A 20,106-nucleotide genomic window follows, 5' to 3' on the forward strand; every position below is an offset into this window, starting at 1 on the left:
ATGAGAGAGAGAGAGAGAGAGAGAGAGAGAGCGCGCGAGCACACACAGGAGCACGGGAGAGGGGCGGGGGAGAATCCCAAGCAGGCTCCAGGCTCAGCGCGTAGCCGGACGTGGGGCTGGATCCCATGACTCTGATCATGCCCTGAGCCGAAATCAAGAGTCAACAGACTGAGCCACCCAGACGCCCCTTACTTGTTTTATTTCTTATTATTCCATTCCTAAGTCCCAGGTCTGTACAACGGTACCCAGGGCGAGTCCCTGCCAAGCGAGGAGACATCTCCGTTAGCTGTGCTTGGTCGTGGCTCCAGAGTCTTCCACGTGGGCAACTGTGCTGGGCCTGGGGAGGGAGCAGAGGACGGGAAGGGCGAAAATCGCTGCCCTGGGGCGAGCGCTCACGTTGTAGAGGGCGGACCGGCATACCTGCAGGGCCAGACCTCCTCGGGAGGCGGCAGGGACGCGGCCAGTCATCTCTCCGGGAAGCTTTCCCGATCCCCGGACTGCTCGGGCCGCCGCGGCCCTTGCCGAGAGCCTCACTGGGCTCATGTCTTCCCTCACGGCCTCCGCACCGCGAGGCTCTCCTGGCCCACCCGGGCACCGCGTCTCGCCCACGCGGGCTTGGTGGGGGCAAGTCGCCTCTTCCTGCGGCCTAGACCCTCCTCGGTGACCCCACCCTGCGTCGGGGAGAGCGGCCCCCCGGCGCAGCGGGCCCTGAGCCGCCGCACCCCCAGCCCCGTTTCCAACCCCGCCGCCGGCTTCTCCAGGGAGCCGAGCGCAGAGCGAGCTCGGGGTTTCGGGTCTCCGGACGCAGAGCCTCGGAGCAGAGCCGCGAGGCTGCCCTGCCACCCCCTAGCCACCGGGGGTCGCTGTCGCGCGCGCAGCCACTCTGCCGCCGCGGCGCTGCGCAGGCGCGGGAGCCCGGAACCCGGGCGCTCAGCTTCCGGGTCCGGCCGGGCCGCGTCCGCCGCGGTGCGGTTCCCCCACGAGCCGGCTCCAACTGCCAGGTGGGCGGGCGCGCGCGCGCGCGCGCGGCCGGGGAGGGGGCGCCGGGCCGGGACCGTGCGCGGCGGCCCTGCTCATCCCGTCGCCTCCCCGCGCAGCTCGGGCTCGGCGCCATGTACGCCGTGTACAAGCAGGCGCACCCGCCCACCGGTCTGGAGTTCTCCATGTACTGCAACTTCTTCAACAACAGCGAGCGCAACCTCGTGGTGGCCGGCACCTCGCAGCTCTACGTGTACCGCCTCAACCGCGACGCCGAGGTAGGTGCGGGCCGCGCCGGCCCCTCGCAGCTCCCTGCAGCCTCCCGAGTACTCGCCGAGGGCGGCGCGCGGCGGCGGACGGAGAAGCGAGCCCCGCCGAGCGCGGCGGCCTCCGGGGCGGCTCTCTCCGTGCCGCTTCTCTCCGCGCCGCAGCGCTCCGCCTGCCTTCCGCTCCCCGCGCCTGTGCGTCTTCTGTGCTCTTCGGTCTTTGCAGCAAATCACGTAAGCGCCTACTGTGTGCTGGGCAGTGGAGGTACAGCGGTGAACAAAAGCTACCAAAAGTCGGCGGCAGAGACCGCGCGCGAAGTAGAAACACACCTGTAAACAGGCTTGGAGGTTGGAGCGAGTGCAGCTGAGGTAGAGGAGGGAACGAGGGAGACCAGAGTGTCAGTCCGACAGGAAGACTGACAAAGACGGGACAAAGTTCCTGGCCAAAGGAACGAGGCTGGGTCTCGTGTGGGGCCAGAGAGCCCACAGGAGTTTTTCTAGAGTGGGATGGACCCATCCGTAGAGGAAACAAATGCTCTGGTTGCCCAAGCGGTGAGAGTTGGTCTACGAAAGTTTCTTGCCAGAGCTGGTTTCTTACCTGTTCTCAAGGGGGCAGTAAGACTTCTCCAGGCACAAGGGTGGGGAATGGAGGGTGTTGCGGGCCGAAGGAATAGCCGGCACACAGGCCAGAGCAGCTGAGGATGGCGGGGGCAGGCACGGTTGGACTGGGGTGTAGAGCGGAAGTGGGGTGGGGGGAAGAAGGCACATCGTGGTCAGGATGGTTGACCCCAGAGCAGGGAGGAATCACCGAAGGCTTTGAGTAGGGGCTGACGCAGCATGCACGTGGGGTCAGAGGGGCGGACGGAAGGAGGCTGACCTTCCTGGGCACCTACTTCAGGACACGTGTGTTTGTTCTTGCATTAAATATGTAGAGTACTAGGGGCGCCTGGGTGGCTCAGTCGGAAGAGCATAGGACTCTTGATCTTGGGGTCATGAGTTTGAGCCCCGTGTTTGGCGTAGAGGTTACTAAAAGTGATTGAATGAATCCGTCAGTGCCCATATTGTATGAGAGCGTCTTTGCTGTAATCACTAGAGTTTTTTCACTCCTATGTTCCAATAAAGTTCCCCCTTCTCTGATCCTGTCATCCTTTAGAGACAAATGGGAAGCATTTACATCATTGTATATTTAAAAAATTTTTTTTACATTTATTTTTGATAGAGACAGAGCACAAGTGGGGGAGGGGCAGAGAGAGAGGGAGAGAGAGAGAGAGAGAGAGAGGAAGACCGAGAATATGAAGCAGGCTCCAGGCTCTGAGTTGTCAGCACAGCCTGACGTGGGGCTCGAACTCACAAACCGCGAGATCATGACCTGAGCCGAAGTCAGAAGCTTAACCGAGCCACCCAGTCACCCCTACATCATATTTTTTACATAAGGTTTCACAGCCCACTGGAATTCACTCGAGTCTTTTCAGCAGATGTTTGTTAAGCTTGTTTTGGGAGATGTTGGTGAGCACTACAGGTAGAGAGGCTTGCCCTTGTGGTGCTGCTGTTCCAGTGGGTGACAGACCACACACAGCCAGTAATACCGTGGGCTAGAGTTCGTTTATTTGTTTTGGTTTTTTTTTGTTTATTTTTGAGAGAGAGAGAGAGAGCGAGAGTGCGTGCGTGCATGAGTGGTGGAGGGGCAGAGACAGGGAGACACAGAATCTGAATCAGGCTCCAGGCTCTGAGCTGTCAGCACAGAGGCTGACGCTGGGCTGGAACCCATCCATGAACTGCGAGATCATGACCAGAGTCGAAGTCAGATGTTTAACTGACTGAGCCACCCAGGCGCCCCGCCTTGGGCTGTAGTTTAAAGTGCTGTGGAAAGCATCAGAGCAGGGTCGGGGAGTAGGGAGCCAGGTGTGGTGTTAAATTTTGCCTCCTTGCAGAGTTGAGATTTGAGTAGGCAAGGAGGAGGGGCTGGAGAGAGCTTTGTGGGTGTCAGGTGAGGGTTCCAGGCAGTTGAAGGCCTTAGGGCAGTAGGGACTGGTGTTCAAGAACCAGCCAAGAGATGGGGCACCTGGGTAGCTCCGTTGTTTAAGCGTCTGACTCTGGATTTCAGCTCAGATCATGATCCCCCAGTTTGTGAGTTCAAGCCCCACATCGGGCTTTGCACTGGCAGGGTGGAGTCTGCTTCGGATTTTCTCTCTCTCTCTCTTTCACTCTGCCCCTCCCCAGCTCTCTCTCTAAAAGTAAATAAATAAACTAAAAAAAAAAAAAAAAAAAAGGAACAGAACCAGCCAAAAGGCCCCGAGGAAAAGAGGAGTGAGTGCAGAGGGGCGCCTGGCTGACTCAGTTGGTGGAGCAGGTGACTGACTCTTGATCTCAGGGTCATGGGTTCGAGCCCCACGGTGGCTGTAGAGATTACTTAAAAAAAAAAAAAAGAGGGGCGCCTGGGTGGTGTCAGTTAAGTGTCTGACTTCAGCTCAGGTCATGATCTCGCAGTTCATGAGTTCAAGCCCCGCATCGGGCTCTGTGCTGTCAGCCCAGAGCCTGGAGCTTGTTTCAGATTCTGTGTCTCCCTCTCTCTCTCTGCCTCTCCCCCGCTTGCGCTCTGTCTCTCTCTGTCTGTCAAAACTAAATAAAAACTTAAAAAAAAAAAAAAAAAGAGTGAGGAGAAGACAGAAGGTCAGAAAGGTGGTGAGGTGGGGGCCCGGTATCAGCATGTTGAGCTTTTAGGCCAATGTAGCGATTGACTGCTAACTCTGAGGTGAGGTTAAGGAGTGACAGGACCTGTGTTTTGCAAAGGTCACTCTAGCTGCTGTGTTGAAAAGTCTGTAGGGAGGTGGGAGGGGGGCCTGCAGGGAGACCAGTCAGGAGCATCAGGTGGTCGGTTGGTGGAAAGCAGTCAGATTCAGGATGGACAGGATGTGGGATGTGAAGGGGTGAGGCGCCACGGGCAATGCTGAGGTTTTGCCAGGGTGCAGTTTTGGTCTGAGCACCGGGAGGGGCGGAGTTGCTGTGACCTGACATGGCGAAAGGGACATAGGAGCTCCTCTTGGGACATCATGTTCCTTGTTGCATAACAAGGAAGGCACCCCCAAACTTAGAAACTTAAAACAACAGACGATATCCCCCAACTTCTGGGGGTCAGGGAGCCGGGAGTGGCTTAGCTGGGTGGCCCCTGCACAGTCTCTCGCCGCAGTTCCATGTTGGCCAGGGCTGCCGTCCTCCGAAGGTCCTTGTGGGCTCGGAGCTTCTGCTTCTTACTCGCACAGCCCGCTGTCGGAAGGAGGCCTCGGTCCGTCACGTGAGCCTCACCACAGGGCGGCTTCCCCCAGAATGAAGGCTGAGAGAGAGAACAGCTCACCCAGGTGAAAGCACAGTGTCTTCGTAACCTGATCTGTACATGATACGCCGTCCCTTCTGTCACAGTGGGAAGGGCTCACAGATAATGGTCTCTGAGAGGCCGGAGCCGTTGGGACTTTCTTGGACTCCAGACGCTGACAGGTGTACCGCGGTGCCGACGGAACAGCGCACTGCGAGGTTGCGGGAGAGTTAGAGCAGCAGTCGTGCTGAGGAGCAGGGTGTGGCCTGGAGCTGAAGTTGGGCCCGTCAGACCCTCAAGCTGGTCGGGGTCACCCAGAAGGTGGCCATCTGGGCCCTGGGGTGCCCCGGCGTTGAGCAGTTGGGAAGAAGAGAGGAGGCCGAGGAAGACTTGGAGGAGGTGTGGCCAGGGAGGAGGGAGGAAAGCCCAAGCCCAGAGGAGGTGGCCGATTGGGACCCTGGGTCTCCTACCGCTGGGCCTCAGGTGAGGCCCATGATCTGGAGGCCCTGGTGACTCTTGACAGGGGCGTCGGGGATGTGGGCCTGCAGCGTTAAGAGCCGAGCAGAGAAAGAGAATTAGTACCGGTGAACATAGACGGCTTTCTGGAGATTTGTGCAAAGAGGGAATCAAAGAGATGGAGTGGTGACTGGTGGGAAAAGAGGGTTTTCGAAAGACGAGTGGGAGAGCAGGGTGTTGCCCGCCGGGGCGGAATCAGCCAGTGCAGCAGGCTCGCCAGCCGCCCCCACTCGCAGCCCACTGAGATCCACGGGAGCTTTGTACGCCCTCAAGGTTGCGAGAATTCAAGAATTCCAGACTGCGTGTGGCTGCGAAGGCCAAGGCAGGTAGTTGCTGTTTGGCCCATCGTAGGAACGTTTGCAACTCTCGGGTCAGAGAAGTGTGTGGGGTGGGAGGTGAAGCGGATGGGGGGAAGCTGGAGAGGGCTCCTCAGGTGGGTGAGAGCGCTCGGGATCAGTCTGGTCATTGCTGTGGAGCAGGCTGCCCTGGAGCTTCCAACAGCGGTCTGGTACCACGGACGCATACGTCTGTGAGTCCCTTGGGGGTTTGGACAGGGCACAGTGTGGACCGTGGAGGCACCTAGCCTATGCTCTGTGAGGTCTGGGCTTCCACTGGGTGACTTGAAGGGTTGGGGGCAAGCCGGGTGTGTCTGTCTCTGTCTCTCTGCTCCTCTCTCTCCACGCAGCTGGCTTGGTTTTCCTGGCATGGTGGCCTCGAGGTGGTTGGGCCTCTTACTTGGAGCGCTTGCTTACGCGGAGGAAGAAGCTGCCAGTGATCCCAAGGGCCGGGCCCTGGGGAACCTGGTCCCCCTTCCGCACGGCCTGTTGTTGTTCAGAGCTGCCTCTAGTCCAGACTCAGGAGGGGGGCGATGGGCCCCGTTGAGGCTGTCTTCAGTCTGCCCCCGTGGAATCTAGTGCAGGTGGCTGCAGTGGGGTGACAGGAGTGGGGAAGTCCTGGAGCACAAAGCGGGTGGGGATGTGTGTGGGGTGGGCAGTGTGGCTGGGGCCTCCGTCCTTTGGGTGAGCTGGGAAGCAAGGGCAGTTCTGTCAAGAGGCAGGGGGTGCAGAGCAGAGAAGCTGTGTGTGGGAGGGGGGTGAGTGCGTGGCCTGGGGCCGCCTAAGGGGTGCAACTGGGCAGCAGGAGAGGCCCCTGTGACCTTTGGGAGGGAAAATACATTGTGGTCGATTGAAATTAACAGAAGCCCCAGCTAAATAGAAAATAGATCACGGTTATGGATGGAAAGTCTCCACGTCGTATAGATGTCAACTTTCCTCAGGTTAACCCATAAATTCAGTGTCTTCGAAGTGGCAGTAGGTTTCTCATTAGATTTAGTAATCTGATTCTCAAATTTACATGGAAGAGCCAAAAATGAAGAATATCTAGGATAGTTTTTAAAAAATTTTTGAAGTTTATTTATTTATTTGGGGGGGGGGTGTGGAGAGGGGGAGAGGGAAAGAGAGTGAGAATCCCAAGCAGGCTCTGCACTGTCAGTGCAGACCCCCATGTGGGACTCGAACCCACGAACTGTGAGATCATGACCTGAGCTGAAACCAGGAGTCGGAGGCTTAACTGACTGAGCCACCCAGGTGCCCCTAAGATGATTTTAAAATGACCAACGGGCACTTGCCCCATAGGACTGTCGAGAATTTTGTGCGTTGTACATGTGTTATTAGGTACATACAAGACAAATTTAGAGTAATTTTTGGGGTTGCCTGGGTGGCTCAGTGGGTTGAGTGTCCAACTCTTAATTTCAGCTCAGGTCATGGTGCCAGGGTTGTGGGATCAAGACCAGTGTCGGACTCTGTGCTGATCATGGAGCCTGCTTAAGATTCTCTCCCTCTGCCCCCCCCCATTGCATTTTTTTCCTCTCTCTGAAGTAAAAAAAAAAAGAATAATGTTTTAATTTTGAACTGAACTTTTTGTGATGAAATATCCCTTTTTGCCTTTTTGTTTCTAATATTTTTTGCCTTAAAATCTAGTTTGTCCAGTAGCAGTGTAGCTATCTCAACTTCGTTCCCGTTTTTTGTTTTTTTGTTTTTTGGGGTTTCTTTTGACGTGAATCTCTACACCCAATGTGCAACTTGAACTCGCCACCCGGAGTTCAAGATCGAAGTCCGCATGCTCCAGTGACTGAGCCAGCCAGGGGCCCCTCTTTTTCTTTTTTTTAAATCTGTGTCCCTACATTGAAAGTGACTCCACAGCAGATAGTGGGTGTTATCATTTGGCAGTTTCTGTCCCCTAATTGGGTGTTTGGCAGATGTACACTTAATGTAATTTTGTGTGCACTTGAGCTTGAATCACTGTCTGTCTCACTGTCTTTCTAACCACACCCTCATTCTTTTTCCTTTTCTGTGCTTTGTTTTGGGTTAGTGAGGACTTTTTAAGTCATTTTATCTTCCTTTTGGCTTTTAGTTACGTGTTTCATATTATTTTCTAGTGATGTTAACAGTTACGCTAGGCCTCCTGGATTTATTACAGTTTGGCTTAGATGAGCATTTTTGCTGCTCCCGGAACAGTATAAAATCCTTTATACTTTAGCCCTGTTTATCTCCCTGGGCCCCTGGTTTGACCTACGTTATCAGCCCTGCAGTACGTTATTACTGTTTTTAGCCTCTCAATTTTACATCATTTCAGACTCGAGAGAAGTTTCAAGAGCAGAAATTTCCAATGTACCTTTACCCACAGTCCCAGATGGAACATTGTGCCATATCTGCTTGCTTTCTTCTCTTTTTTTCCCTAAGCCTGGAGAGTAAGTCGTAGACAGGAGGCCTCTCAGCTCCTGGAGGTCAGCGCGTCCTGTGCACCCTGACAGCATGGAGGTCTGTCTCTTGCAGAGCCACAGAACAATGGTCTGATGACGACAGTGACACTGGGAGAAGGCCAGGCCTGGTCAGATCCTGCCAATTTACCCCGATATGATGTCTTTTGTAACAGAAGATGTCTCTTTGTATAGTCACTGGGCTGCTGGCTTGGATGGCGGGGTTCCCCCCGGAACATCACTGCGTTTCCCGTGGTAACTACTAAGTACCTTGTGGGACATATTTTGAGGTTGTGTAAACGTTGTCTTACTCCTCAAACTTTCATTTACTCCTGTTGGTTCCACCGATGGTTTTTGTTTCGGCTGCTTTTCCTGCCTCTTCCCTCTTCTAATTGTGTGGGCTTCCTGCCGCCAAGAGTGCTCCTTTCTCCCACGTGTCCTTCATCCCCTTATATCCTCCCAGCCTTATGAGCTCTTAGCAGCTTATAATCCTTTTTTATGCTGGGCTTTTCAACCTGAAGAACTTCCTTTAATAATCCTGCAGGTTTTCTACTGGCCGTGAGTTTGCTCCACTTTTGTATTGGAAATGCCTTTATCTCAGCTTCCTTTTCGAGGGGCATTTTCACTGGGTTTAGAATTCTAGGTTAATTGTTTCCTTTCAGCGCTTTCAAGATGTTATTCCACTGTCTGTGGCTTGTATGGTTTCTGGTGAAAATCAACTTTTATGGGGGCACCTGGGTGGCTTAGTTAAGCGTCTGACCCTTGATTTCCGCTCAGGTCATGATCCCATGATCCCAGGGATTGAGTCCCTGGTTGGGCTCTGTGCTGAGTGTGGAGCCTGCTTGGGATTCCCGCCCCCCCCCCCCCCCCCCCGCTTGCTTGAGAGTTCTCTCCCTCTCTCCTTCTCTCTCTCTCCCTCTCTCCTTCTCTCTCTCTCCCTCTCTCTCCCTCCCGCCCTAAAAAAAAAAAAAAAAAAGTGAAAACCAGCTTTTATGAAGGTGATGTCTCCTTTTTCCTCTGGCTCCTTTTTTTTTTTTTTTAATTTTTTTTTCAACGTTTATTTATTTTTGGGACAGAGAGAGACAGAGCATGAACGGGCGAGGGGCAGAGAGAGAGGAAGACACAGAATCGGAAACAGGCTCCAGGCTCTGAGCCATCAGCCCAGAGCCCGACGCGGGGCTCGAACCCACGGACCGCGAGATCGTGACCTGGCTGAAGTCGGACGCTTAACCGACTGCGCCACCCAGGCGCCCCAACCTCTGGCTCCTTTTAAGGTCTTTTTCTTTGTCCTTGGTTTTGTCTTTTTTTTTATTTTTATTTTTATTTTTTTAACGTTTATTTATTTTTGAGACAGAGAGAGACAGCATGAACAGGGGAGGGGCAGAGAGAGAGGGAGACACAGAATCCGAATCAGGCTCCAGGCTCTGAGCTGTCAGCACAGAGCCCGACGTGGGGCTCGAACTCACAGACCGTGAGATCATGACCTGAGCCGAAGTCGGATGCTTAACCGACCAAGCCACCCAGGCGCCCCCTTGGTTTTGTCTTTTTACTGTGATGCACCTGGTTATAGTTTTGTTTTCTTTCTCTTTTTTCAACAAGAAAGAAATGGCTTACTCCTGTGGCAGGGCATTTGTAAACATAGGGCTGAAGTCTAGGTCAGGGGGCTCTGTCCAGGGACGGGGCCAGGACGAGAAATGGCTTGTTTTCTGGACTTGCCTGTTCTCCTCCTGCATATCCCCTCTCACCCATTGTCCTTCCTCTCTGGTTGTGGCTTCGTTATTATTATCGTTGTCGTTGTTATTATTATCTTTTTACTCAAGCTTATTTATTTATTTTGAGAGACAGCGAGAGCATGAGCAGGGGAGGGGCAGAGAGACAGGGAAAGAGAATCCCAAGCAGGCTCCGCACTGTCAGTGCAGAGCCCGACGTGGGGTTTGAACTCAGGAATCGAGAGATCATGACCTGAGCTGAAATCAAGAGTTGGACGCTTAACCGACTCAGCCACCCAGGCACCCCTGGTTTGTTTTATATTTATCTTGTTTTGGGGTTTGCTGCTCTTCTTGAGTCTGTAGATTGATGCTTTTCATCAGTTTTGGAAAACGATTGGTCAACATCTTCATTTATTGATTCTGCCCTTCCCCTTCCTCCGTCGATGCCAGTAGTATGTTAGAGCATTTGACTAGGTCCATATGTCTCTTGAAGTTCTTCAAGATTTTCACTCTGCATTTTGCTTGTGGGTGGGACTACAGTTGGTCTGTATGTGTTGACCTCACCCCCGGCAAGGGGAGTGTGGGTGTCCCGGCTGGTCCTGGTCACAGAGGTGACTGGGACACTTCACTCCAGTGGGACCTTGTTGAAGGGTTGTTGTAGATGTCCCTTGTTTGGTTGAGGAAGTTGCATTCTTGGCTTACTAAGAATTAAAAAAAAAAATTTTTTTTAACGTTTATTTATTTTTAAGACAGAGACAGAGCATGAACGGGGGAGGGCCAGAGAGAGAGGAAGACACAGAATCTGAAACAGGCTCCAGGCTCTGAGCGGTCAGCACAGAGCCCGACGCGGGGCTCGAACTCATGGACCGTGAGATCATGACCTGAGCCGAAGTTGGACACTAACCGACTGAGCCACCCAGGCGCCCCTTTAATTTTGATGTTTATTTATGTTTGAGAGAGAGGCAGAGTGTGAGTGGGGGAGGGGCAGAGAGAGGGGGAGACACAGAATCAGAAGCAGGCTCCAGGATCTGAGCTGTCAGCGCAGAGCCCAAAGCGGGACTTGAACTCGTGAACTGTGAGATCATGACCTGAACCGAAGTCGGACGCTCAACCGACTGAGCCACTCAGGCGCCCCAATGTTTATTTATTTTTGGGAGACAGAGAGAGAGAGAGAGGGAGAGAAGGGGTGGGGGAGGAGCAGAGACAGAGAGGGAGACACAGAATCCGGAGCAGGCTCCGGGCTCCGAGCTGTCAGCATAGAGCCCGACACGGGGCTCGAACTCACAGACTGCGAGATCATGACCTGAGCCAAAGTCAGACACTTAACTGACTGAGCCACCCAGGAGCCCCTCTTTTCTTTAAGAAGGCTCCGTGCCTAGCGTGGGGCTTGAACTCATGACCCTGAGATCAAGAGTCACGTGCTCTCCTGACTGAGCCAGCCAGGCACCCCCTAAAATGACTTTTCTGAAATGAGTTAATTATTTGGCTTTTCTCAAGCAGCTCTTTTCAGGACGTTGCCCATTAGCACAAGTATGTCATTAAAAACGATCTTGTTTCTTGTTATTAAAATTTCTACTTTGCTTTGAAGTGACGATTGACGAGTGTGTGTGTGTCAGTGTGTTGTTACCACTAACAGAGAACGGTCTCGTATGGACACGAAAACGTACCGAAGCTTGGAGCCCTTGTTTTTCTGTAAAAAACGTGCCTCTGCGTGGCGGTACCGCCAGGCCCTCTGTGTGGCACAGAGGACGGCTGCACTTGCCGCGGTTTCATTACCCGAGGTTATGGACGCTCTGCAGTCTGGATAGCGCAGTCCGGACGCCCTCTCCCACCCTGGGGAGGCCCTGGCCGGCTGTGGGATCGGGCGAGGCCACGGCCCTCTGCGGCAGCATGCCCGGTGCAGGCTCAGTGGGCACCCTACGTGTCAGGGGAGCCGGGGGCGGTCGCTTGTGGTCGGCAGCTGGTGGCAGCTCTCAGGGCAAGCTGGACGCCTGTCTCGTAGAGTGATGTCCGTGCTGTGGCTGGGCCCAGGGGTGAGTTTGTGGGGGGCACGGCCAGGCAGGTTTGAGGGTGCACGGAGAGAGCTGCCATCCAGCCTCTGACCCTGAGCACTGCTAGCATCGGAGTGAGCGGGCTGTTGGGAAGCCAAGTTGGGGACTCAGGCTATGAGCACGAGTTTGTGCACATTGGGTTGGGGTGTGCACGGCTGTCTCTAGAAGTGTCTGGAAGCATGGTCCCCACTGCAGTGAGGGTTTGGGCAGGGCTGGCCCTGCGTTGTCTCCCCTCCTGGTCCCACCATGAGGTAGGACTCGCAGATGTCTGGCTGCAGCAGTGTGGTTTCACTGCCCACCCTCCTCTTCCCTCTCCCAGGCGCCAACCAAGAATGACAGGAGCACAGGTGAGTGCGGGGGAGGCTGCCCTGGCCCCAGACCTGGGGCCGTGGGGGCTGGGGTGCGGGCCCAGAGCTGTACCCACCGGCCTCTCCCCCAGAGGGAAAGGCCCACCGGGAGCACCGGGAAAAGCTGGAGCTGGTGGCTTCCTTCTCCTTCTTCGGCAACGTCATGTCTATGGCCAGCGTGCAGCTGGCGGGTGCCAAGCGGGATGCCCTGCTCCTGAGCTTTAAGGATGCCAAGGTAGGTGATGGCCTTGGAGGTGGGAGTGGGTGTGGGAGGCCTGTGGGGGGAGGGGGGATTGGGGGGAGGGGAGTCTGGGGCCATAGCTCTGACCTGCCCTCCAGCTGTCGGTGGTGGAGTATGACCCAGGCACCCATGATCTGAAGACCCTGTCTCTACACTACTTTGAGGAGCCTGAGCTACGGGTAGGTCCAGGCCATGCCCCCAGCCCTCCCTGCCCCCCTCCCTCCCGCCCCAGCCCGTTGCCCCCTGCTCCCCTCCTATCCCCAGGCTGGCCTAACGGTGCCCTCTGCCCCCAGGATGGGTTCGTGCAGAATGTGCATACGCCGCGGGTGCGGGTGGACCCCGACGGACGCTGCGCGGCCATGCTCATCTACGGCACACGCCTGGTGGTCCTGCCCTTCCGCAGGGAGAGCCTGGCCGAGGAGCATGAGGGGCTCATGGGGGAGGGGTGAGTACTGGGGCAGGGGAGGGGCTCGTCCAACCGGAGCTCCCTCCTTCCTCCGCCCACTAAAGCCTGTCGCCCCCAGGCAGAGGTCCAGCTTCCTGCCCAGCTACATCATCGATGTGCGCGGCTTGGACGAGAAGCTGCTCAACATCGTAGACCTGCAGTTCCTGCACGGCTATTACGAGCCCACCCTGCTCATCCTGTTCGAGCCCAACCAGACCTGGCCTGGGTGAGGCCCCTCTGCTGTGGCTGCAGCTGCCAAGGCCTGGGGTGGGTCTCATTTGGGACTAGGACTGGGCCACCCCGCCCTTGGAGTGCTGTGATTGGCCCCCTGGCTGACCTACTTCTTTGTCCCCAGGCGGGTGGCTGTGCGGCAGGACACGTGCTCCATTGTGGCCATTTCACTGAACATCACGCAGAAGGTCCACCCTGTCATCTGGTCTCTCACCAGCCTCCCCTTCGACTGCACGCAGGCCCTCGCTGTGCCCAAGCCCATCGGTGAGCCCCTATGGGGCTGGGCGGGGGGGGGGGGGGGGGGGGGGAGGGCGCTGAGCCCCGCCCACCAGCATGTCCATTTCCAGGTGGGGTGGTGGTCTTTGCTGTCAACTCGTTGCTGTACCTGAACCAGAGCGTCCCCCCGTACGGCGTGGCTCTCAACGGCCTCACCACCGGCACCACCGCCTTTCCCCTCCGTGAGTGTGGGCTGGGGCAGGACCGCAGGGCAGGGAGGGCAGGAGGGCTGCGGAGTCTGTCTAACCGCACCCTGCACAGGCACCCAGGAGGGCGTGCGGATCACCCTCGACTGTGCCCAGGCAGCCTTCATTTCCTACGACAAGATGGTCATCTCCCTCAAGGGTGGTGAGATGTGAGTCTCCCTCCCTTTGGTGAGCCCCGTGCCCTCCGCCCTGCCCACACCCTCCCTTCGGTGAGCCCCGTGCCCCCCCTCCGAGCCCTGCCCCCAGCTCAGTGCTCCCCGTCCTGGCAGTTACGTGCTGACCCTCATCACGGACGGCATGCGCAGTGTCCGCGCCTTCCACTTCGACAAGGCGGCCGCCAGTGTCCTTACCACCAGCGTGAGTTGGGACTGGGTGGGTGGGAGGTGGCCCTGGGTCTGGGCCTGGTTTCACCCTGACCGCCCACTGGTCTTCAGATGGTCACCATGGAGCCTGGGTACCTGTTCCTCGGCTCTCGCCTGGGCAACTCGCTCCTCCTCAAGTACACAGAGAAGCTACAGGAACCTCCGGCCAGCGCCGTCCGAGAGGCTGCTGACAAGGTGGGTGCCCGGGGCCTGTCAGGATGCTGGCCTCTTGTGCAGGGCCAGCCTCAGAGGGCTGCTCACTGTCCCCTCCTGCCTTGCAGGAAGAGCCTCCCTCGAAGAAGAAGCGAGTGGACTCCACGGTGGGCTGGTCAGGTGAGGACAGGCCTGCACGGGACAGGGAGGGGCTGGTGGGGTTAGGCCTGGCGGCCAGGCATCCGGGCCTCCTGGCCCGACGGGGTCTCTTGTCTGCTGCAGGGGGCAAGTCGGTGCCTCAGGACGAGGTGGATGAGATTGAAGTATACGGCAGCGAGGCCCAGTCGGGCACACAGCTGGCCACTTACTCTTTTGAGGTGAGGTTGGGCACAGGGAGGGGCCTCCCACGCCAGCCGGCCTGCCTGCCTGAGCACTGCTGTGTCTGCAGGTATGTGACAGCATCCTCAACATCGGACCCTGTGCCAACGCTGCCATGGGCGAGCCTGCTTTCCTCTCTGAAGAGGTGCTTTTGGGTGAAGAGATGGGGGGCAAGGGGCTCACGCAGCAGTGGAGCCCTGTCCTCACTCTGAGCTGCTGTGCAGTTCCAGAACAGTCCCGAGCCAGACTTGGAGATCGTGGTGTGCTCCGGCTATGGGAAGAATGGGGCCCTGTCGGTCCTACAGGTATGTGGGGGCAGGCGGTGTGGTGCCTCCTGGTGGGACCTGGGTGAACTGACGCCCCCCGCCCCCCATTCGTCCTTCTAGAAGAGCATCCGGCCCCAGGTGGTGACAACGTTTGAGCTTCCTGGCTGCTATGACATGTGGACAGTCATCGCCCCTGTGCGCAAGGAGCAAGTAGGTGTATCCTGGGCTGGTGAGGAGGCCCTGAGTGGGGCAGGTGACCCGTTGCCGCGTCCGCATGGACTCAGCCTGAGCGTGCGGGTGGCTTGGAGGCAGTGGGGCCCAGGACAGGGCTGGCCGTGACATTGCAGGCAGGCCTGGGTGCACACTTGCTCTGGTTTGGCTGGGGGTCTGCCCTCCCCCCACCCTCTTCCCAGGCACCCCTGGTTGGGTGGTGTGATTCCTGCTCTCCTTCTGCTGTCACAGGAGGAGACTTCTAAGGGGGAGGGCGCAGAGCAGGAGCCTAGCACTCTTGAGGCGGAAGACGATGGACGAAGACACGGGTTCCTTATCCTGAGCCGGGAAGACTCCACCATGGTAAGGGGTGGGGGTCCCGCAGCCTGGGGCGGGGTCCCACGGTGAGCGTGCGCCTCACTCTCCCATTACCTGCAGATCCTGCAGACAGGGCAGGAGATCATGGAGCTGGACACTAGTGGCTTTGCTACGCAGGGCCCCACGGTCTTTGCTGGCAACATTGGGGACAATCGCTACATCGTGCAGGTGTCGCCGCTCGGCATCCGCCTGTTGGAAGGAGGTGGGCTCGGGCAGGTGGGCAGGTGGGCAAGGGTGGGCGGTGCTGACCACCCGGTGCTGACCGTCCTGTGCCCACAGTGAACCAGCTGCACTTCATCCCCGTGGACTTGGGCTCCCCCATCGTGCAGTGTGCCGTGGCTGACCCTTACGTGGTCATCATGAGTGCCGAGGGCCACGTCACCATGTTCCTGCTCAAGAGCGACTCATATGGGGGTCGTCACCACCGCTTGGCGCTGCACAAGCCCCCGCTGCACCATGTGAGCCACCCTCCCCTTGCCACGCCCACAGCCTGCTGACTCCCCTTCCCCCGGAGCTGAGCCCCGCCCCTCTCCCTGCAGCAGTCCAAGGTGATCACGCTCTGCGTGTACCGTGACGTCAGCGGCATGTTCACCACTGAGAGCCGCCTGGGCGGGGCCCGTGATGACCTGGGGGGCCGCAGTGGCTCGGAGGCGGAGGGCCAGGGCTCCGAAACCAGGTATTCTGGGTGGCCGGGGCACGGGCTGGGGCCAGGTTCCCTGTGGCAGGCCACGCGTGACCTGTCTTCCGGCCCCGGCCTCCAGCCCCACGGTGGACGACGAGGAGGAGATGCTGTACGGGGACTCGGGCTCCCTCTTCAGCCCCAGCAAGGAGGAGGCCCGAAGGAGCAGCCAACCCCCCGCTGACCGGGACCCTACCCCATTCCGGGCCGAGCCCACTCACTGGTGCCTACTGGTGCGGGAAAACGGAACCCTGGAGGTGTGTGATGCCCTGCACCCCACGCAGCTCCCTGTCCCCTGCTCCCTGCGGCTGCTAATCCCACTCCCCACACAGATCTACCAGCTCCCTGACTGGCGGCTGGTGTTCCTGGTGAAGAACTTTCCCGTGGGGCAGCGGGTCCTGGTGGACAGCTCCTTTGGTCAGCCCACCACACAGGGTGAGGCCCGGAAGGAGGAGGCCACGCGCCAGGGGGAGCTGCCCCTTGTCAAGGAGGTGCTGTTGGTGGCGCTGGGGAGCCGCCAGAGCAGGCCCTACCTCCTGGTGAGTATGGGCCCTCTGTCCCCTCATGGTGGCTCTGCACTGCCCCCCTGCCCCTCCCCCTATGACCCTGCAGGGCGCCCCCCCCCTTTCCCGTGGTGACCCCACAGTGTGCCTTTCCTTTCCCCTGGTGACCCCTCACTGCCGCACAGGTGCACGTGGACCAGGAGCTGCTCATCTACGAGGCCTTCCCCCATGACTCCCAGCTCGGCCAGGGAAACCTCAAAGTCCGTTTCAAGAAGGTGCGGTGACCAGGTTGTGCCGGGTGTGGGGTGGGTGTGGAACGTGTTCCGGCGGGAGACCCGGCCCTCATGGTGCACACACCTCCACCCCCAGGTCCCTCACAACATCAACTTCCGTGAGAAGAAGCCAAAGCCATCCAAGAAGAAAGTGGAAGGCGGCAGCGCTGAGGAGGGGGCTGGGGCCCGTGGCCGTGTGGCACGGTTCCGATACTTCGAGGACATTTATGGCTACTCAGGGGTAGGCAGGTGGCTTCATGGGGGGCCCGTGGGGGGTGCAGATGGGGCTTCCTCTCATAGTACCTGCCTTCAGGTGTTCATCTGTGGCCCCTCACCTCACTGGCTCCTGGTGACTGGCCGGGGGGCCCTGCGGCTGCACCCCATGGGCATCGATGGCCCCATTGACTCCTTTGCCCCATTCCACAACGTCAACTGCCCCCGTGGATTCCTGTACTTCAACAGACAGGTAGGAAGACCCCAGGACTGAGGCTGCTTCACGTTGCCCTCCTCACTTCCATCTGACGCTCACCAGTGATGCCTGGGTCAGGAAGAGGTGCGGGGGCCCCCGAAATGAGGCCCTCAACGGCTCGTCACAGGGCAGGATCCTGGATTTCATCTGGAGGGTCAGGGAGCTGTCTAGACAGTGGACAGGGCCAGGGTCAAAGAGGCGCAACCTGGGGCTTAACACTGGGAAAGCTTGGAGGACAGGGCAGGCGGCAGTGGAGACCGTAGCCCACAAGGGCACCCGTTTGCGGGGCCAAGGCCTAGTCACTGCTGTGTGGCTCAGACCCCAGCCCTGCCCTTCAGGAGCTGTGTGACTCTGGGCAAGGCACCCACTCTCTCCAAGCCTCCCATTTCCTCCTCCACGATGCCAGCATATTGACAGAGGTGACCCCAGGTGACTGAGAAAACAGCGATGATCGCACGGCCAGGGCTTTGTAGATGCTGACACGCTTGGGACCACGGGTGAAGGGGGGCCCTGGCAGGGGCTCCCTTGCCCGTCTGTGCAGACTCTGGTGTGGTCAGTGTACGGGTAAGCTTTTGCTTCCAGCCTCTAGCTTCCTGTGAGCCTGGTCCTCCCTTGCCCTGGCCCAGACAAGTCTGTGGCCAGCATCCCAGTCCTGGGTGAGCCTGGGGGAGGGGACAGCAAGCCGGTGAAGCACAGGACAGCTGGTCTCAGCCCCTTGCACACACCTGTGCCAGTAGAGCTGAGGGCTGTCCGCACGGAGCCCTCAGAAGCCTGGGATTTGCCTGGCCTGTCTTTGGCGGGTGCCTGGCTTCCCTGACCCTTGTACCCCGCCTCCCAGGGTGAGCTGAGGATCAGTGTCCTGCCTGCCTACTTGTCATACGACGCCCCGTGGCCTGTCAGGAAGATTCCACTGCGCTGCACAGCCCACTATGTGGCTTACCACGTGGAGTCCAAGGTCTGACCCCATCCCCTCGAGGCCAGAGACCCTCTGGGTCTTGCCTCCGGCCTGCCCGTGACGCCCTCCACTCTCCCAGGTGTATGCTGTTGCCACCAGCACCAACATGCCGTGCACCCGCATCCCACGCATGACCGGTGAAGAGAAGGAGTTTGAGACCATCGAGAGAGGTGCGAGACGCCCAGAGGGGGGCTTGCCGTTCGGGCTGCCCACCCTGACCGTCGCCTTTTGTCCTTGCAGACGACCGGTACATCCACCCGCAGCAGGAGGCCTTCTCCATCCAGCTCATCTCCCCAGTCAGCTGGGAGGCCATCCCTAATGCCAGGTGGGGCTGGGGCTGGCTGGGGACCTGGGGCCAGCCCGTAGGCTGCATCCTGACCCTGTCGTGTGCAGGATCGAGCTGGAGGAGTGGGAGCACGTGACCTGCATGAAGACGGTGTCGCTGCGCAGTGAGGAGACCGTGTCCGGCCTCAAGGGCTACGTGGCTGCTGGGACCTGCCTCATGCAGGGGGAGGAAGTCACGTGCCGAGGGCGGGTAAGGGGCTAGCAGGAGGGGGCGGGCCGTGCCCGGCAGCCCCAGCACCGACCCTGTGCCTCACCCACCCTCCTTCCCCGGCAGATCCTGATCATGGATGTGATCGAGGTGGTGCCTGAGCCTGGCCAGCCCCTGACCAAGAACAAGTTCAAAGTCCTGTATGAGAAGGAGCAGAAAGGGCCAGTAACTGCCCTCTGCCACTGCAACGGCCACCTAGTGTCTGCCATCGGCCAGAAGGTGTGCCCTCTCCCACTGCCCTCCCGAGTCCTGCCCGCTGCCTTCCGCTCGCTGCCTACTCCTTCTGTCCCCCTAGATCTTCCTGTGGAGCCTGCGGGCCAGCGAGCTGACCGGCATGGCCTTCATCGACACCCAGCTCTACATCCACCAGATGATCAGCGTCAAGAACTTCATCCTGGCCGCCGACGTCATGAAGAGCATTTCGCTGCTGCGCTACCAGGAGGAGAGCAAGACACTGAGCCTTGTGTCCCGGGTACCCGTGGGGCCTGCGCACAGTGCTGGGTGGGTGCTGGCCTCAGGCCGACCTTGACACCCCTCCTCCCCGTCCTCAGGATGCCAAGCCCCTGGAGGTGTACAGTGTGGACTTCATGGTGGACAACGCCCAACTGGGCTTCCTGGGTGAGCACGGGGCCTGGGGGGCTTTGGGGTCTTCCAGACCTTGGGTGTGGCCGGGCTGACCCTGGGCGCTCTGCTCCCCAGTGTCTGACCGTGACCGCAACCTCATGGTGTACATGTACCTGCCAGAAGGTGAGTGTTCCCTCTTCCCCTTTTGTGGGGCTGGGGGTTGGGCGGGCAGTGACCTGAGCTCCCTCCGGCTTAGCCAAAGAGAGCTTTGGGGGCATGCGCCTGCTCCGCCGGGCGGACTTCCACGTGGGCGCCCACGTGAACACGTTCTGGAGGACCCCATGCCGGGGGGCTACCGAGGGACCAAGCAAGAAGTCAGTCGTGTGGGAGAACAAGCACATCACGTGGTTCGGTGAGTCCCGGGTCAGATGGGGGCGGGTGTGTGGCGCGGGGCAGGGGACGGTCAGCCCGGCTCACCCCGTGCCTCCCGCAGCCACGTTGGACGGCGGCATCGGGCTGCTACTGCCCATGCAGGAGAAGACCTACCGGCGGCTGCTAATGCTTCAGAACGCGCTGACCACCATGCTGCCCCACCACGCCGGCCTCAACCCCAGGGCCTTCCGGTGAGTTTGCCCCGCTCCCTCCCCCAACTCCTCTCCCCCCCCCCCCCCCCCCCACGTCCTGCTGCCCTGCTGCCTGCCTGCCTCCCCAGGATGCTGCATGTGGACCGGCGCATCCTGCAGAACGCGGTGCGCAACGTCCTGGACGGGGAGCTGCTCAACCGCTACCTGTACCTCAGCACCATGGAGCGCGGCGAGCTGGCCAAGAAGATCGGCACCACCCCCGACATCGTAAGCCCACCCCGTCTGCCCCGCCCCGCCCTCCCCACTGCCCCCTACCCCCTCACCAGCCCCTCTCTCTCTGCAGATCCTGGAGGACCTGCTGGAGACGGACCGCGTCACCGCCCACTTCTAGACCCACCCCCGTGCACCACCCCCACCCCTTTTTGTACAAAACACGAGGAAAAGAG

General features: G+C 58.7%; 1 protein-coding gene and 1 long non-coding RNA gene across 2 annotated transcripts; one reads left to right on the plus strand and one right to left on the minus strand.

Annotated features, from left to right (window-relative positions):
* Positions 1–176: 176 nt before the first annotated feature.
* Positions 177–1,101, minus strand: LOC147571742 (uncharacterized). The gene is made up of 2 exons (XR_015246823.1): positions 421–1,101; positions 177–337 (listed from the first exon to the last, which is right to left on the minus strand). It is a non-coding gene; the product is annotated as an uncharacterized LOC147571742 (long non-coding RNA).
* On the plus strand, positions 920–20,103 carry CPSF1 (cleavage and polyadenylation specific factor 1). The gene is made up of 38 exons (XM_086695617.1): positions 920–1,001; positions 1,098–1,256; positions 11,908–11,935; positions 12,028–12,170; positions 12,275–12,355; positions 12,470–12,621; positions 12,701–12,847; positions 12,977–13,116; positions 13,200–13,310; positions 13,390–13,483; positions 13,604–13,691; positions 13,769–13,891; positions 13,978–14,029; positions 14,132–14,226; positions 14,298–14,372; positions 14,452–14,532; positions 14,614–14,703; positions 14,956–15,066; positions 15,142–15,283; positions 15,361–15,539; positions 15,621–15,757; positions 15,843–16,017; positions 16,093–16,299; positions 16,449–16,538; positions 16,633–16,776; positions 16,849–17,001; positions 17,843–17,959; positions 18,039–18,129; positions 18,200–18,284; positions 18,353–18,494; positions 18,579–18,731; positions 18,808–18,984; positions 19,064–19,130; positions 19,212–19,259; positions 19,333–19,488; positions 19,570–19,699; positions 19,789–19,927; positions 20,004–20,103. The coding sequence occupies exons 2-38, from the start codon at positions 1,113–1,115 to the stop codon at positions 20,049–20,051; spliced, it is 4,335 nt and encodes a 1,444-aa protein (XP_086551743.1). The 5' UTR covers positions 920–1,001; positions 1,098–1,112; the 3' UTR covers positions 20,052–20,103.
* The last annotated feature ends 3 nt before the right edge of the window (positions 20,104–20,106 follow it).

Source organism: Puma concolor, chromosome F2 (genome assembly GCF_028749965.1).
Source record: "Puma concolor isolate L17-30 chromosome F2, mPumCon1.1.hap2, whole genome shotgun sequence".
Taxonomy (NCBI): domain Eukaryota; kingdom Metazoa; phylum Chordata; class Mammalia; order Carnivora; family Felidae; genus Puma; species Puma concolor.

Coding starts and splice junctions, on each gene's coding strand:
- CPSF1 (XM_086695617.1), top strand. CDS start 1,113: ATGTACGCCGTGTACAAGCAGGCGCACCCGCCCACCGGTCTGGAGTTC. Junction 14,533..14,613: donor GGGCCCTGTCGGTCCTACAG/GTATGTGGGGGC, acceptor TCGTCCTTCTAG/AAGAGCATCCGGCCCCAGGT. Junction 16,018..16,092: donor GGGAAAACGGAACCCTGGAG/GTGTGTGATGCC, acceptor CTCCCCACACAG/ATCTACCAGCTCCCTGACTG.